Consider the following 19,283-nt stretch of genomic DNA (forward strand, 5'->3'; position numbering starts at 1 on the left):
CCGCACACAATGAACGGGTCATGAAATGGAAACTAATCACTATGAAATGAAAGCTATGGGAGAAGAAAAGGTTCCTCTGACATGGGTTTAATGTAAATACTAGCCAAGGTTTACAGGAAAAAGTTGTAGTTTACTTTCTGCAACCTGTTAGCCGTAGCTGAGAAAAGAGGCTTCAGAAGTTTAGTTTACACAAAAAGATTTTGAAGTGTAAAAGTACACACCGTGCTGTGCGTATATTACCTGACCCAGTGACCTGCCTGACAGCCTGAGATTTTCCACCAAGTGGCACTTCATTTAAAGACTGCTTGAAAAACTACACATGAGGCGTTATATACACAGTATCATGTCAGATTATTTGTCAGAGGGACATAATCTGCTTCTATGATGCATGGGAGAGGCCATCTAGATTTTTGTAAATAATAATCTGAATAATAAATCGTATCCTACCAGCAGAGATGAGATCAGTGAGTGAAGTATGACAGCGGCTGCAGAAAAAGGGTTATCTGTGCCTCTGTAACTCCCTCACCGGTTATATGTTTACACTAGAGGGGCACAGCAGGGCCAAAAAGTCATTGAGTTGTCTGCTACAAATCAAGTCACAAGGAGACAAAACGTTGAAACAGAGGTGGCCGGTGAGATGTTAATAATTCTGGGTTTATAGAAATGTTATATTTTATACAATGAATCCAGCTTGGAATTAGACCACATCCCACCCGCATACATTTGCATAAAATGAAAGTATAATTTGCATCAATATAAAACTATTAGCACTACACTGACCACCTCTACAATGAAAGAGATGAATTTCTGCTGCTCAAATGCAACATGATGTGTTTTTTTCGCTGCTATTCGGCTGCATTAAACTACATCTGGAATGAGCTCAATGGGCAACAGATGAACTGTCCAACTGAACTGCCTGACAAGCATCCAGTTCAGCCTCCCATGCGAAAGAGGCCTATCACTGGATTCATGCTATGTGCTCTCCATGGTACTGATCCTATGTATTTATGGAATAAGCAGTAGGCAACGTGGGAGCCACAGACAGAATCTTAAAGTGTAACTGTCGGGCATAAAATAAAAAATCAATTGTTTATTTTTATCTGGAAACAAGTAATAAGGATGCTAACCAGGCAGTCCAAAAGTTAAAATCACTATTACTTGTTGATAAATGATAATTCCCCAGTTTACCTGACTCTTATTTGGTACACACAAAATTTGGTACACAAAAAGGAAGTTGCAGGGCATGTCCTTTTCTGCTTCTCTATTTCCCCTCAGACTCAACTAATGCAGCCTGATTGGCAGAAACCTCTTTCCCTCCTGTTTTACCCTCCCACACCTCTGTTCCTCTCTGATTGGCCAGCATTTCTCATGCTGAGACAATGCACTTTCTATACTGAAGGGCGGGCAAATCAGCAGAGGAGAGTAAGGGAGGAAATTACACAAGGATTGGCTTCAAAATAGCCACACTTAATATGGGAAAAGCTAATAAGGATTTTCTCTTTTTTTTTACTGTAGAACAATCACTAAAGTCAAAACATGGACAGTGCAATACATATGTTATGTAAGTAGAGCAAGTATTTATCTACTTATATATATGTTTTTTTCTGAGATAGTATGGCTGACAGCTCCTCTTTAAATCAACTGAGATCAGTGGCAGTCGCATGACTACCCCAGAGCACTTAAAAATTAAGATATTTTGGGCATAACAGCCATAAAGGTAGGAGATACAATATATAGAAATATATAAAGGGACTGGAGGTGCCCAAAAAGTATATAAAACTGTTAAAAACAGGTTAAAATGGAAAGGAAAGTAGTTGGTTTAGCTCTCCTGAAAGATAAGGCCAAATTTTGGAAAAAAAAATTATTAGCGTGTATGAGGTAAGACAACACGTTTTGCAGGATTGTCCAGCTTCTCCAGGTCGATTGAACAAAAAAGTGCAGGACAGCTACAGCAGTCAGATATGAGTGCCACACATCCTTAGCCATCTGGCACTTTTTTGGGAGATTGTTTTCATTTTTTATGTTCACATAAAATTATTTTTAGGAGAGTGATAAGGATCTGCAGCATTCCAGTGGCCCGGACATGAGGTCTCCTTGCTTAACTTAAGAGTAGTTGAGTATTAAAGTTTTACTTCTTTTATACATCATTCTGAACATACTACACTATATAGGCTTCTGGTAGTTTTGTGTGTTTTCTTGTTACAATTACTGGAGAACCTATCCCAATACCAGGGAACCAAATATCTTAAACTGAGATAAGAAATGTTTTTCTGAATGGTGTTTTTTCACCTAGTTGCCCTCCTGCAGGACGGGTATTTACATGCCTGAAAACTGCACTTAAACTCCCAGGGAGGTAGACATCCATTCCTGTTTGCAAGTCCACAAGAAAAAAATGACCAGCACTGGTGATTCCTGTTTGCAAGTGACATGCACGCCCGCATCGTCACATGGTAGTGCACATATTGGTAAATGGTAACAAATGTTACCATAGCCAATCAAAGTGTTTAACGTATAAATTATAACTGTAGCAACGAGCAACAGTGGTCATTCCATTCCATTGTGAGGAGAGAAAAAAACGTCCTGCTGGCTGGACTGTGTGGGGACATCTAGTGGCCAAAACTATATATGTTGCCAATGAATACATTAATACCTTCTGCACCCTCCCTGCCCCATATAACACACTTATAGCAACAACAACAAAAATAAAAAAAAGTATAAGTGATTCAATTTAAAAGGCAATACATACATTGTTATCTTAGGGACTTAACTTTTTAAATATGTATGCCGCAGAGGTGTATTACTGTTATTTTTGCAAACAAGGACTTGTAATTATTGATAGGGTACACCTTTGATACATCTTTATTTCTAAATAAAATGTTGTCACCATACTTTGTACTAGGGATGTAATTTAAACAGTGTAAAAACTGGGACAAAAGGACAAATACAATGTGTGGGTGTTATCTACTGTAGCACACTTTGTTTTAAAGCTGTAATAGCTGAAAACTGAGAAATAATAATTAAGTTGAAACATTTCTTCTTATTACCTTTAAAATGCATACAAAATAAAATAACTCTCAGCAAAAAAGCACCACCCAAAGAAAGCCTAATTTGTGGCAAAAAGTATGGATCATTTTGGTGTAAAATATAGTTATAAAGTTATTGTTGATTTAAAGGAAGCAGCGCTGAAGGTGAAAATTGCTCTGGATGTTAAAGGATACCCGAACTGAAATGTGACATAATGAGATAGACATGTGTATGTACAGTGCCTAGCACACAAATAACTATACTTTTTTTCTTTCTCTGAAAGAGTTAAATATCAGGTATGTTAGTCGCTGACTCAGTCCTGACTCAGACAGGAAGTGACTACAGTGTGACCCTCACTGATAAGAAATTCCCATTTTTATCTCTTTCTTGCTCTCAGAAGCCATTTTCTGCTAGGAAAGTGTTTTATAGTTGGAATTTCTTATCAGTGAGGGTCACACTGTAGTCACTTCCTGTCTGAGTCAGGACTGAGTCAGCCACTTACATACCTGATATTTAACTCTTTCAGACTGAGGGGGAAAAAAGGAACACAGCATAGTTATTTGTGTGCTAGGCACTGTACATACACATGTCTATCTCATTATGTCACATTTCAGTTCGGGTATCCTTTAAGGGAAAACACTCTAAGTGGTGAAGTGGTTAAGTGTGACACATTCCACTGACTTTATTATAGAGACACCTCAGTGAACTAATATCAATGTATGGCACAGAGATTCTTATGGAATATATGGTAGATTAAAGGAAAAGTAGTGGCTATTACAGTAACTTCTTCACCTTCTTAAGCCCTGTCACTAGTTTAAGCTCCTTAAAATAGTGACGGGGGACTTTAAGGCTTGAATTGATCCTCACCATTGACAGAAACAGGATAATTGGCTAGAACTTGGCACAATCAACTGTCTGAAGTCAGCAAATACCATTTTTCTCAGAAACCTTTTTAGTTCAGCTGGTTTGGCTGTAACGTTTTTTTGGAAGAGCCGAAATAAAATTGGTGGACATGACAAAGCATCAAACACAAAGATAAATTTATATATGTCCGGGGGAGGAAAAAAAAACTGCCAGAAAATAAAATACTCCACTGTACCCATAAAGGTATTTTCAAAGTTATGGGAGAAGCATGAAGAAGCACTGATACTTTTACAGTAAATAACAAATGGCTGGAGAAAGTATAAAAACGGCAATAAAATGATTTTATGATTAGATGAAAACTAAAAATCAATACAGCGCTAACATCGAAGATTATACTCGACTTGTTGTTTAAAGTAGAATTTGGTAAGTGGAACATTTAGAGCTGGGAATAAGAGGGGATTTATTTCCCCGAAGCTTGCCGCACGTATCGCAGCTTATTAAGGGAAGCCATGTATGAACTGAAAGGCTGATTAGCAATTTGGCACGAGCCCAGGGTTTGTGGGATTCACCCAGCATCCCTTTAAAGCACTAGTTCATACAAGATTAATTAGAACATCTCATTTATGTAGTATGCACTCTAGCTCATTACTCTAAGTAAAATTCGTTAAGTATTTACATTTAGATAATTAAAATCCGGGTACGCCCTTAAGAAAAAGACGCGTGCACTTCTGCTAAAGTGATTCCTTTGCTGTCGTCCCATTAAAGATGGTGTGTTACCTTCTTATTTATGACTGCCAGAACAGCGGGGAAGAGAGGGTGCTCAATAATGGAGTGACTGAGTGGCTTTATATTCAGCATTACACCCACATGTCTGTATGTATGAGTATGGAGGTATAAGTGAATACTACATTGACATTTTTTAGCATAGAGCTCAACTTGAAAGTGCTCTGCGGTGAGATCTGCATTTCATGAGCATGCTAATAGGGCAGACACCTACTCTTCTCCCGAGAGCTGAGCATTTACTGTGTTCAGGCTCTTGCTATTTAGCCATATGAATGGCCACTATTTAGTGCTGCTCAGAAATGGCTTTCTTGTAGATAGTGATGTCAGGTCATCATTTTTTTTTATAAAAGGATAATCGACTTATTACATAAAGATGCTAAAAAATACCCAAATTAGCCCCCCAGTTATAATGCTTTACTGATTTTGTTCTATTAGAGGGTCTGAGCACCCATTGGTTGTCTATTGTTTGCTTGAGCTTCTCATTTAAAAGTAATTGCAGCTCTGAAAGCTTCCCTACACCTCTTTCCCTGGCTTTCACCCCCCCCCCTTCCTATCCCTCAATAAAGAAAAAAAAATAAGATTGCTATTACTGTCAATGGCTTCCTTAAAGGCCAACTCTAGACAGATGCATGATTTAGGATATAATTTATACATGTGTTGTTGTAGACAACACTGTCGCTATGTGGTGTCAGATTTTCAGCTGTTACGTTGCAAAGCATGACTGGGGCTGAGCATCCCTAGAGCAGTGAGTGGTTCCTTATGAGCCAGAACTCAGCAACTTGACTCAAAACGCATCCGGTAAAAACTGATCCGTTTTCGGTTTAAATGGATCCATTTATTAAATTGGGCTTCAGTTTTTTTGTATGGTTTTCCAATCCATTTTCGTCACTGCAATCCTCTTATAGCAGCTTTATTGATCCCAGAGCCACAACTGAACTATCAGGCTCCCATTGCTTTGCAAAATACCAATGGGAACCCTCTTTGAGTACAATATGCAAACAGAGTCGCACACCATAGGTGGTGTGCAGGACCAAAGAAGTATCAAAATCAAAAATCAAAAAGGTTTGCACACTCCAGTGTGGTTAATCCACATTTATTCGACAAAATTGTGACATTATGCCATTCCAGCACCAACACATCGTTTCGGGGCCACGGAGGGTCCCCTTTGTCAAGGCAATAACCATTCTGCTTTATTGCCTTGAGAAAGGGGACCCTCCGTGGCCCCAAAACGATTTGTTGGTGCTGGAATGGCATAATGTCATGATTTTGTCGAATAAATGTGGATTGATCACACTGTAGTGTGCTGACCTTTTTTGATTTTCTCTTTGAGTACCAGGGAGGATTTTCATTGGTCCACTACTCATACAACAAATGAGAATCCAGCCTCCCTTATTGGTCTATTGCAAATCAGTTGGGGCCTAATGCTTCTGATGGTGCGTTTGTAGCATGCAGGGACCCGAATGGGCAGTGGCAGCGAAGGACTCGAATGGAAGGCAGTACGTGGCAAACAGCCTAGTGAGAACAGACACTGTCCGTTCAGGGAGTCTTTTTTTGTATAGAATAAAGATAATACTGAGAATCCCCCATGAGGAGATGGACTAGTCCAAAATCTGTCAGATCTGTCCGCTTTTTACTACCTATATATGTAAATGACAGCATCTAGCAGCAGTATAGGAGAACAGTAATTTATAGTGCATTTTACTCTGGAGGAAATCTACATTTTATATGCATGTATTTAAAATTTTACAATTTTTTATGTTAGTTACCGTTTAACTACTGTACCATTTAGCTATAGTACAATGATGGCTAATAGTAGTCAATTTATTCATAAATGTTTGACTAGGCAGAGTTTCACCATTAGGTGTGGCTTAGAGAATGCATCATTCTTACCAGCTATACACAGTTTGCAGGGGGAACTACCTGAAGAAACGTCTGTCCTCGGCAGGACCATTTTCTAAATGTCACACAAGAAGTTCTATGTTATGAACTTTTTTTTTTCATTTGGGTGAATTCGGGAGAGATCAAGCTCTGCAACATTCAGGGCTCCCAGATGTTCAGGGGCAAAGGGACCCTCACCACAATATCGCCTTCAGCAAAAAGCAACTTGAGTGCAGCTCTGGAAAGGCAGCTCTCTAAGTGTCATCTAAATTACAGCAGCTGTGGATAATGTACAGAGCACTTTGGTGAAGGCATCTTTTGCTAGAAGTTATGTATAGCATGCATTCTGTTCACTGGAGGGAGGAATAAGGCTGGAAATACATAGACCCTCTTTCGCAGATGTGCTGATATTCTCCATTTAAGGGCACAAATAGTGTTCTATGGATCTTGTGCTAGGAGAAATTTAATCTCTTTAAAGGAATTAAAGGAAACACGAGGTGAAAATAAACTGATGAGATAAACATTTGTATCTCTCCTCCTCCTCCTAAAAATGTATTTTTTAGATATCCCACAGTTTTATTTTATATTTCAATCTGCTTTATAAGTTTCTACTGTTTTGTTGTCTCTGCTCAATGACACATTCACTGAAGTTTGCTAGAGCTAAAATCTATGAATTATTAACCCTTTTTATCCTGCTCTCAGATGCCATTTACTGCCTGTGGTTTATGGTTGTCATTCCTTATCAGCGAGGGTTACGCTATAGTCCATCCCAGTCCCGATTAGGACAGAAATTGTCACTTGCATACCTGATGTTTAACTCTTTCAGGCAGAGAAAGAAAAAAAGGAACCCAGCATAGTTATTAGTGTGCCTGGCAGTGTACATACACATGTCTATCTCATCATGTCACCTCGTGCATCCTTTAGATATCCTGAAAAAGGACAGATGTTAAAAACATAACGTACACACAATGTAAATGTAGAAAATTGCTGAAAAAGGACTGGGAATACAGCAATAGGAATAATTCATTAAAAAAAACATACACGGGTCCTTTTTGTGATAACCTAGTGTGAAGTCCTTTGGCAGTATATGTCTGGCTGGCTTGCATTCAATGTACAGTCTGTACATACCCATGGAAGATAGTAGTTAAAGGGATACTGTAGGGGGGTCGGGGGAAAATGAGTTGAACTTACCCGGGGCTTCTAATGGTCCCATGCAGACATCCTGTGCTCGCGCAGCCAATCCCCAATGCTCCGGCCCTGCCTCTGGTTCACTTCTGGAATTTCCAACTTTAAAGTCTGAAAACCACTGCACCTGCGTTGCCATGTCCTCAATCTTGCTGATGGCACCAGGAGCGTACTGCATAGGCCCAGTATGGTCTGTGCATGCACCGTGCGCTCCTGGTGACATCAGGGGAAGCGAGGACATGGCAACGCAGGCACAGTGGTTTTCAGACTTTAAAGTCTGAAATTCCACAAGTGAACCGGAAGCGGGGCCAGAGCATCGGTGAGGGGCTGTGCAGGCACAGGAAGTCTGCGGGGGACCATTAGAAGCCCCGGGTAACTTCAACTCATTTTCCCCCGACCCCCCTACAGTATCCCTTTAAGGTCTCACCAGAGTTTAAAATAAGTAGGAAGCCAACAACCATGGATCTTGGAGAGAAACGGCACATGCTCAGATTTATTTCTACTTTCATACTGCCAATCTACCACTTCGCCATGGTGTAGGTCAAATAAGGGCTTGCACACAATTGCACTAGATTCATTATCCTTTTATAGGACTGCATGGAGTACAAAGATAGACCCCTGGAATATGGGATTTGTATAAAATATGGTAATGTGTTGTGCAACTGTAAGGTGAAACTATACATTAAGATTGTCTAGAAAGAGCAGCTACAGTTTGGGATGGAAAAGACAACAGTGGGAGTGCCATACCTGTTCATACTTCTCCAGCTCTGTGTGGTAAATTTGCCGAATCTGGCTGAGTTTGGCTCTGTAGTCGGAATGCTCTATGGAGTTATCCGAGGTTCCGCCCGATGCAGCCGCTGCTGCCGCCGCTGCTGCGGCCCCGCCTCCTTTCTCAGGTCCTGATACACCTTCTGCCAGCAGCATGTTGTCCAGTCTCATAAGCTGGGGGTCTGGAGGATCTTCTTCCTGTGCCCCTCGAATACTGAGACCTTTGGATAAAAGAGAAATATATGTGGACGTTTAATCATGTGTTCTTAAAGCGGGATTGTCACCATAAAAATCAAATTTCAACAGCAACTGGTCGAAGTGTATTACGTGATAAGGATGCTAATCCTGCATTCAAAACTTTTTCTGCTGTTATGGTTTGGAGTTATGACATACCTTAAGAGCACTGGCCCTTTAAGTGCCATTGCCAAACAGTTGCATGCTGGGGGTCTTTTTATCTATAATATATTCCTCCTCTTCCCTTTAGCTCCCCCTCCTTCTAATGACATAAGACAGTGCACTTCCTAGTATAGACCTCAAGTGGAGTGTCTAAAGACTCTGGGAGGAGGGTGGGTAACAAATTCACAATTAGCAAGATGAGAAAAAAGTGAGGGAGGAAAATGATGTCAGGAGGTCAAAAGTAACAAAGATGGAAACTGCCTAGAATAGGATTCTCTGCTTTTCCTTTATAAAATTCACAGGAATCATAGCGTGGACAGTGCAATACATCTGTTATGTAAGTAGAACTAGTATTTATCTACTTATATATGTGTTTTTATTTCTAGGTTAGCATGGGTGTCACATGTTCTTTAACCAATTCTAATTAACTACACAAGAACATTTCCAAGTAGTTGAATTTGTATATTTTTTTTTGTGTGATGAGAGCTTTGATACCCATCCTGTCTTTTGATGATCTGTTTTTTCCAGCTTGGTAAATACACAGAGCCTATTGTACTTATCAAGCCATGTAAGTCCTGCAGATTACTCAAGCCTAATGCCGGGAATACACGGTGCGTTTCTGCGGCTCGATTATGCCGCCCGATAGATTCCCCGCTCGATACCGCGGGTGATTCTCTTATCTTCTGCTCGTTTACCTTATCTTTTTCCATTGCCCTCCATGCAGTATCGAGCACGGAATCGTGGCGGGTGATTGGACATGTCGGAAATTATCAATCGAGCCATCTAAATAGATCAAACATACCGTGTATTCCCAGTATAAATGCTGTCTCCAACATGATTACCCATCTCTGATGACTCATACTGTCTTCTGTCCACCTAGACAGCATGAGTCATCAGTAGGAAGTTGTTGAGGGCTGATAATGTAGGAGTCAGCAAGTTCATCTGTAACTTGACTAATCCATGGTTAATTTGAACTGCAGAATTTTCATATGACTGGATAAAAAAGAAAAAAAACAATATTCAGGGTAAGATAGAAAACTGAGTTTTATTAAACACTCCTGTTTCAGGATATAACCGTGAATTCATACGCATGGACCGAGATACAGAGTCACTTTAAGCACATTTGCCCAAACAAAGTCTGATCTGAAGCATACTTTTTTTAACCCGAAAACCCTGAGTCCCACTTCACTCAAAGTCCACACTGAACAATGGAGAATGAGGCATCAGAGAGTGTCCTTCAGAAGAGACCGCTGCCAAATCTGATCTAGTTCACTGTCTAGAATATTACCCTGCATAGGCTATCAGCACACAAACCCAACAAATCTTCCTTTCACAGGCCTGTATAATCACTGGGAACAATAGCTGTATGTAAACACCAGCAAAGACCCCTACTGTGCTAGCATACTGTGACTAAATAAAATCACTAACTACACTGAATCATAAATCCTTCAAAAAATGGTTCTCTCTCTGTTTAAAAGTCACTCATTAATCAGAGCGCCCTTCCCCCTCTCTCTATAGTTCTGTTATAAGTGCTCTGGTTTTCTCTATATTATTGCTCTTACGGATAGCCTGTAGAGTATACTCGGGATATATGTCTACCTGTACCATTGCTATATATAGTTGCTCCACTTCCTTCTTTTACACAACCTCTACTGTAGTAACTACATTTAAAGGGAAATTCCAATTTCATAATAAAATTGCCATATATATGAATGGGATCTGTACGAGTCTATTTGCAATGTAACGTTATTAGAAATGATTTTTCAGACTGCAGACAGCTAAGGCATCATGGGTGTTTTACTGGTGCCTTCTGTTTGCTGTATAACCGCATGAATATGGAAAAGCGCTGTGTAATATGTTGGCGCTTTATAAGTACAATAAATAAATAAAAAATAAATAAATAAATTCAGAACACAATTTCCTAAAGGGTTGAGTCCGGATCCGTATGTTTGTGTATGGACATGTTTTACTGTTGTTAAAACCACGACACCAGGAAAGCAGAGGGGAATGCACCCTGTGTGTTTTTAGAGAGAAGAGCCTGTTTAGTCTGGGCAGACACAGCTAATAACAAGATGTTAATCTTATGTCTGCTTACATGACAGCAGGAAGTAGACACATTGCAAATTTATTGCAGGAGTTCTGTAAGCTGTAACAAAGAAATTTTTTTTCTTTAAAGGTGATTATACTGTTGCTTATCTTTTAGAGTGGAGGGGAAGTTCTGAGTTCAGCAATGTACACAAAAGAGTTTTTAACCATTATGTGTCGGTCTGTGAAAGTAAACGATGCACGCAGCACTTTGGCACAGTACTCAAAATGTGTACACGCACAAAAACATGTATTGAACGTACTTGCCGTGCATAATCCATTGTGTACCTTTAAGCAGTGCATGCACCTTTCCATGCATTACCTTAAAGCGTTTATGTGGTCAATGCCAAACCCTCGCCCCTTTCTCCATGCTGCCGTCATCTCCTGGGGCCCGTCGTGACCTGGCGGCATGTACGCACTTACATACACTGCCGGGTCATGGGGGAGTTGGTGGCAGCACAGGGGAAGAAGCACTAAAGAGGTGCGTGTGAGAGCGTTTTGCTGCACTGATACTCTGCATGGGGCCCCGCGAAGAACAGCATAGATACCGCCACGCCCATGTCTGACCAGCAAAAATCCCTCCTGTGTGACTGGTTATGTCAATCGATTTCAGTAGAATATATGATCAGGTGGCGGCAACAATCTTTTGAAGATTTGATCACAGTGATCCAATCTGCTAAGAATTCTTGTAGCGTATGGACTAAGCTGAGGTACACAGTGAGCGCTTTTTTGAGTCTGAGTTTTTTTATTTAAAAAACACTCCTATTGATGTGCATTAAAATTGCAGCAAAATCACTGCAATTTTTTTGAAAAATCTCAATTGTGGCGATTTTGCTGCGATTTTAATGCGAGCCAATGGGAACGTATTTTTTTTTTTAAGACACAGATACAGCGCTGATGGCCAGAAAAGTGCCCACAGTTTGTCTTAGGCATACGTTTAAGTAAAAGTAATCGAATCTGTCAGTAAACCGATCTCATGTGTGGTCACCATTAAGGGAGTCTGAAGCCTACATAAAAACAAAAACCATATACTCACCTAAGGATAAGAAAAGTTCTGGGTTCCTAGAGCCTTTCCTCTCCTTAGATGAGCATCTGTTTTTTGTTTTTATTTAGACTTCACTCTCGCTTTCAGGGTTAGTAAAAGTCACAACGTTGCAAAAGTATTCGGCCCCCTTGAAGTTTTCCACATTTTGTAATATTACTGCCACAAACATGAATCAATTTTATTGGAATTCCACGTGAAAGGCCAATACAAAGCGGTGTACACGTGAGAAGTGGAACGAAAATCATACATGATTCCAGACATTGAAAGAAAAAAATAACTGCAAAGTGGGGTGAGCGTAATTATTCAGCCCCCTGAGTCAAAACTTTGTAAAACCACCTTTTGCTGCAATTACAGCTGCCAGTCTTTTAGGGTATGTCTCTACCAGCTTTGCACATCTAGAGACTGAAATCCTTGCCCATTCTTCTTTGCAAAACAGCTCCAGCTCAGTCAGATTAGATGGACAGCGTTTGTGAACAGCAGTTTTCAGATCTTGCCACAGATTTTTGATTGGATTTAGATCTGGACTTTGACTGGGCCATTCTAACACATGGATTTAAACCATTCCATTGTTGCCCTGGCTTTATGTTTAGGGTCGTTGTCCTTTTGGAAGGTGAACCTTCGCCCCGGTCTCAAGTCTTTTGCAGACTCCAAGAGGTTTTCTTCCAAGATTGCCCTGTATTTGGCTCCATCCATCTTCCCATCACCTCTAACCAGCTTCTCTGTTCCTGCTGAAGAGAAGCACCCCCAGAGCATGATGCTGCCACCACCATATTTGACAGTGGGGATAGTGTGCTCAGAGTGATGTGCAGTCAGTGTTAGTTTTCCGCCACACATAGCGTTTTGTATTTTGGCCAAAAAGTTCCATTTTGGTCTCATCTGACCAGAGCACCTTCTTCCACATGTTTACTGTGTCCCCCACATGGCTTGTGGCAAACTGCAAACGGGACTTCTTATGCTTTTCTGTTAACAATGGCTTTCTTTTTGCCACTCTTCCATAAAGGCCAACTTTGTGCAGTGCACAACTAATAGTTGTGCTATGGACAGATTCCCCCACCTGAGCTATAGATCTCTGCAGCTTGTCCAGAGTCATCATGGACCTCACAATTGCATTTCTGATCAGCGCTCTCCTTGTTCGGCCTGTGAGTTTAGGTGGACGGCCTCAGGGCCGGGCCGAGGCATAGGCTGGAGAGGCTCCAGCCTCAGGGCGCAGTGTAGGAGGGGGCGCAGAATTCATTCAGATGTCATTCCCAATTGTGTTTGAAGCAGAAAGAAATAAAAAAAGGGGATACATAGCAGTGACTGCAAGCCAGATAACTAGATATTAAGGTGTTGGGGAGGTTGTGGGCCCTGTGGCGTCTCTTAGTCTAATAGCAATCAGTGTTTGATGGCTCGGGGGCAGGGATGGAGGGGCGCACTTTGGTGTCTCAGCCTTGGGTGCTGGAGGACCTTGTCCCGGCTCTGGACAGCCTTGTCTTGGTAGGTTTACAGTTGTGCCACACTCTGTAACGATCGGTGTCAGCACACAGAGAGAATCTGATTATTGGTGATCTGCAGTATCACCAAGAATACAGATATATACCTGATTATTGATGATCTGCAGAATCACCAATAATACAGATATAGTACTAACCTCTGGACACCTGTATGTATCGTGAGTGTTTGGTGCAACAGTATTAACTTTGAGTAATCCACCTGATGAGCAGGTGATCCTTGGCAGTGTGGGCAACACTGCTCTTTTGAGAAGCACGAGAACCTTCCAGCAGCCTGAGATCTTCCAAGGGGTGAAGTCTCAGCCTGAAGGTAGGAAGGACCAGTGAGTGAGTGACACCTGAAGGTGGATGTCACTAGCTGATCTGGAGACTATCTCCTAAAGGAGAGAGATAGCTCTCGAGGTCGGGCAAGCCAGGTCAGCAACACACAGACAGACAAAGTACAAAGACAGAAGGCTGATTTGGTATCCAAGGCAGGCAGGGTTGGCAACAGAAGATCAGATATGCGTGGTACCAAATCAGTGAGCGGAGAGGTAGTCAGGAAAGCAATAGGTCATAACAGATATCAAACAATGCCTAGTCTTGGGTGTGAGGTCCGCGGTCTCTACACCCTGGAACTAGTCTTATGTATAACAGAATGATACACAAGTTCCCTAATCTTGGATGTGAGGTCTGTGGTATCTACACCCTGGAACTAGTCTGATGTATAACACAAATGATAACACAGTAGGAATCTGGCTCAGTGTGAATTCCCAGGTCCTCCTGGTTCAAACACACTGTTGGATCTGACTAAGGTCTGAGTGTTTCCACGTAGTGTTCGCAACGGCAGACCACTTGTGACTGTCCAGCAGTAACTATATATAGAGTAGCTCTCTCTGGCGCCACCCCTAAGTGATAGACCAATAGCTACTTGCTCTGAGGTCAGCTGACCAGCCTGGTCAGCTGATTCCCCCCTTGGCCGTCATAAAAGTTCTGCCTCTCAACGCGCGCGCGCCTATTCCTGAATCTGTGTGAACTAACAGACCCAGCCACACCAGACGCATGTTGCTGCGTACAAACTGCTGCACTGGACGCGGAACCAGCCGCCTTGCTATCAGTACACGCGGCGGCTTTTCCGCGTTCTCTCACAGTACCAGATACATGCTTCTGCATGCAAACCGCCGTGCTGGACGCGGAATTAGCCGCCTTGCTGTCAGCACACGCAGCGGCTTTTCCGCGTTCTCTCACACAGTCCTTCCATTTCTGAATGATCACTTGAACAGTGCTCCGTGGGATGTTCAAGACTTTGGAAATCTTTTTGTAGCTTAAGCCTGCTTTAAACTTCTCAATAACGTTATCTCTGACCTGTCTGGTGTGTTCTTTGGACTTCATGGTGTTGTTGCTCCCAATATTCTCTTAGACAACCTCTAAGGCCGTCACAGAGCAGCTGTATTTGTACTGACATTAGATTACACACAGGTGCACTCTATGTAACCATTAGCACTCATCAGGCAATGTCTATGGGCAACTGACGGCACTCAGACCAAAGGGGGCTGAATAATTAAGCACACACCACTTTGCAGTTATTTATTTGTAAAAAATGTTTGGAAATATGTATGATTTTCGTTCCACTTCTCACATGTACACCACTCTGTATTGGTCTTTCACATGGAATTCCAATAAAATTGATTCATGTTTGTGGCAGTAATATTACAAAATGTGGAAAACTTCAAGGGGTCCAAATACTTTTGCAAACCACTGTATCTGAAAATTTACAAGTGAGCAAACTGGTCCTTAAAGGGACGTTTTAAACAGACAATAAGATCGGCTACAAAGTGTGTGGCCAACGCCAAGACTGTTTACAATATCCTGAAATTGTATGTACAGACATTTAATTTATTCATGAGGGCTTTATCAATCATACCTCACACTGCTTAGTTAGTGAAGAGAGGATGCCGGCCGTGTAGTGCCTTATGGGAAATACCTTCAATGAACTACACTGAACACCACTTCGGATAAACAGCAAGCATTCCAGTCGTCTCAAATCAACATTTCCATTAAAGTTGTAAGCGGACAGAACAAGAGTGATGTCCCAGTACAATTAACCTCTTTAAATCGGTTTAAATAAAGAAATGGCGTTTGCATCAGATCCCAATGGAGCCGATGAGATCTGAACATGCAAACATAAGCCACTCCAATAAATGGAATATTTCAGAGTTTATACGGCGCACATAAATCATTTTTTAAACATGATCTGAAGGTACTTCCATACCCTGTAAATACTTGTAGATCTTACTGGATAGAGTAAATGACTGTAAATTAGTTTTAGTATTTGTCACAACTCCACAAAAAAGCAGGTTTAGAGCTCATTTCAGGTTGTTATTGCTGTCTGAGCAGGGCCGTTTCTGGCCATATTGGCGCATATGGCAAGGCAGCTTTTCCCTCCTCCCACCCCTAAGCTTAGATTGCATTGATTGGCTTTGCACACAGATATGACAAATTGACTGGTTAGATACAAAAATAATGTTTCTCAAAACAAGTCTATAAAGGATAGACACATTCTTACCAGGCCAAATACACCTCACTGGCTCAAACTCACTCAACCCACATAACAAATCCTCCCTATAACTGTTAAATGACAACTGAAGTGAGAGAGATATGGAGGCTGTCATAGTTATTTCCTTTTAAACAATTACAGTTACCTGGCTATCCTGCTGATCCTCTGCCTCTAATACTTTTAGCCAAGCATAAGCAGTTCGGGTGTTTCTGACCGTATTGTCAGATCAGACAAGATTAGCTACATGACATTACGACAGCCGAATAGATCAGCAGGGCTGCCAGGTAACTGGTATTGTTTAAAAGGAAATAAATATGGCTGCCTCCATATTCTTCTCACTTCAGTTGTCCTTTAAAGTGTACCAGATCGGAGGAAAAAAGTTTTATAGATACCTGGGGCTTCCTCCAGCCCCATGCGCTCGGATTGCTCCCAGTCTTCTGCATCTTCTGTACCGGGTTCCGTTACTTCCTCCAGGCGCGGTAAGTCTGCACAAGAGAAGTGCCCCCTCTACGCATCTCTATGGCGGCTGCTGGAGAGATATGTAAATAGCGCACGTCACATGCGTCAGACTGGGCGCAACTGGAGGAAGTAACGGGACCTGGTACAGAAGAAGGAGAAGACTGGAAGCGATCCGAGCGCATGGGGCTGGAGGAAGCCCCAGCTAGATATAAATCTTTTCATTTTCTCAGCTCTGGTTTCCTTTAAGAGAGGTGTGCAGCAGGTAGATAGATAGACAGATAAAATTATATTGTTTCTGTGAAATTTGAGTCTTCACGGGTTGGAATATTGTCCTGGAAATCCAGAAGGATTGCAACAATCATTACAGACTAAATCACAATAAAATTTAGAGAAACCGAGAGCCAAATATAGTGTAGTATGTTATGCAAAAATAAAGTAAGGGTAATCAGTGAGAAGAGTAAACTTACAAGCGTGGGTTACCACACAGGCAACCACTGTATAGGCAGGTGAGGAGATTAGACCTGTCCTCACTCAGGATTAAGAAGTCGCTCTCTGTTGATCAGAAAAGGGCTAGATCAGGGGTGGACACGGTATAGCAGTAGGAGAACAGAGGCGCCAGCAGGATAAAAATGGATAAAAACTTTAAAATTTGTTTGGAGGAAGTGGTGGACTTACCTCCATAAAGCAGACACGAAAGACTGTCTGAATAGTAGCAATCACATTTATTATATAGTACCCTAAAAAGTGCTGTGCAACGCGTTTCGCAGGCCAAGCCTGCTTCATCAGGCAATAAACGTGGGGACAAAACAGAATTTCGGCAATAGCAGTGTTCACTGAGGCACTACACCTGCTATTGCCGAAATTCTGTTTTGTCCCCACGTTTATTGCCTGATGAAGCGGGCGTGGTCTGCAAAACGCGTTGCACTGCACTTTTTAGGGTACTATATGATAAATGTGGTTGCTACTATTCAGACAGTCTTTCGTGTCTGCTTTATGGAGGTAAGTCCACAACTTCCTCCAAGCAAATTTTAAAGGTTTTATCTAATTTTATCCTGCTGGCGCCTCTGTTCTCTTACTGCTAAATCACAATAATTACAGCTAAATTACTTCATGAACACTACCTGCCATTTATTGTTAGGCTATTCGCTATTCAGGCAACCTTTTTTTATGTAAAAAAAATAAAAAGAACAAACCAGTATATGCTACACAAAAACTGCACAATTGAACAATTTCAGATACCATCACCAATAAAATTGTAGAATAATGTCGATAAATAACCGACACTATAGCAAAATTGCAAGTAATTGTCGACATATGAGTTACAAAAATGAGCACAGACTCCCACTATGAATATCATAATTTCCATTGATGGGCATAGGCACAGGATTATACCTGTAATTGAATCAATTAACACTATACAAACCTTTGTTATGTTCAGGCTCTTTCACACCAAAAATCACCAAATGCGATCACAAACGTAAACATGTTTTGCATTTCTTGTTGTTTTGATTTTCACTATGTTGGCCTCAATCAAAAATTCAGCAGAACTACGACTGCCTTTTTCCTTTTTAGAAAATTGCAGTATTAATGCATCCCCACGATTCCAATTGGAACTTTACTGTACTTGTGTTTGGAAAATCGCAAGCCCTTTCAAAAACGAAATGGAATACAGCTGGTGTGAAAGGGCCCATCAGTAGTGCCCATGTGTTAAAATTACCATTCGCCCCTGTCTTAAAGGACTTACGAGGCCAAAATGTCTAAAAAAAGCAAAGTACCTGTAAGCTGTTTAAATGCACGGAGGACGCCGTCCGCGCCCTCCGTGCAGTTCCGCCGGGTCCCCTTCCTGAGATCGCCCCCCGCGCCGACCCCGACCCCCCAGGCCGGGTCGGGCTCTCGTGCCGCTCTCAATATGGCCGCTTCCATTGGCCGCGGCTGCGCAGTCCGCCTGGCCGCGAGTGCGGCTGCGCAGCTCTACGGCCAACCCCCCGAACCACGCACTGTAGCGTGGATCGGAGGGGTTGGCCGTAGAGCTGTGCAGCCGCACTCGCGGCCAGGCGGACTGCGCAGCCGCGGACAATGGAAGCGGCCATATTGAGAGCGGCACGAGAGCCCGACCCGGCCTGGGGGGTCGGGGTCGGCGCGGGGGGCGATCTCAGGAAGGGGACCCGGCGGAACTGCACGGAGGGCGCGGACGGCGTCCTCCGTGCATTTAAACAGCTTACAGGTACTTTGCTTTTTTAGACATTTTGGCCTCGTAAGTCCTTTAATGGAACTAGCACTTATTTCCGTAAAACACAGTCTGCTAAGAGTAGCTCCTTGGTGCTCCTACTGGCAGCTGTCACCCCAAACAGTTGCCTGGTTTGTCTATGCCTAAAAACAGCCCTGTGTCTGTGTTATAGCTGATTACATTTCCCACCACTTCCTGCGCAGGTGGTTTAAACACGACAAGAATCAATTAGAAATCTCAGCTTTTGATACTGATGTAAATGAAAGCAGCAGAGAGGAGCAAGAAATTCTCCCAACATGCAACTTTCCATTGGACAGAGAAGAAAAAAAAAATGAGGTAGCAGCTACTGATCATATGGTTGGGAGCTGGTTAATTGGTGGAGATTGTTTTGGTCATCTTCATTAATCACCAAAGAATGACAGGCAAAACAGAGGATTTGGGTGTCAGATTTCCATTCCTTCAAACAATAACAGTTGTCTGGCAGTTCTGCTAATCTTTCTTGTCAATAGTGTCTGAATCACACACCCAAAACAAGTATGGATT

The 19,283-nt window shown here is 42.0% G+C and overlaps 1 protein-coding gene across 3 annotated transcripts in view; it reads right to left on the reverse strand.

Moving 5' to 3' along the window:
• The window catches only part of PBX3 (PBX homeobox 3), a 340,789-nt gene that overhangs the window by 45,770 nt on the left and 275,736 nt on the right, over window positions 1-19,283 (reverse strand). For all 3 annotated transcript variants that reach the window (XM_068248179.1, XM_068248180.1, XM_068248181.1), the window contains one exon: window positions 8,482-8,723. In XM_068248179.1, the coding sequence (XP_068104280.1) occupies window positions 8,482-8,723 (242 nt within the window). The remainder of the gene's footprint in view (window positions 1-8,481; window positions 8,724-19,283) is intronic.

This window comes from Hyperolius riggenbachi, chromosome 8 (genome assembly GCF_040937935.1).
Source record: "Hyperolius riggenbachi isolate aHypRig1 chromosome 8, aHypRig1.pri, whole genome shotgun sequence".
Lineage (NCBI taxonomy): Eukaryota > Metazoa > Chordata > Amphibia > Anura > Hyperoliidae > Hyperolius > Hyperolius riggenbachi.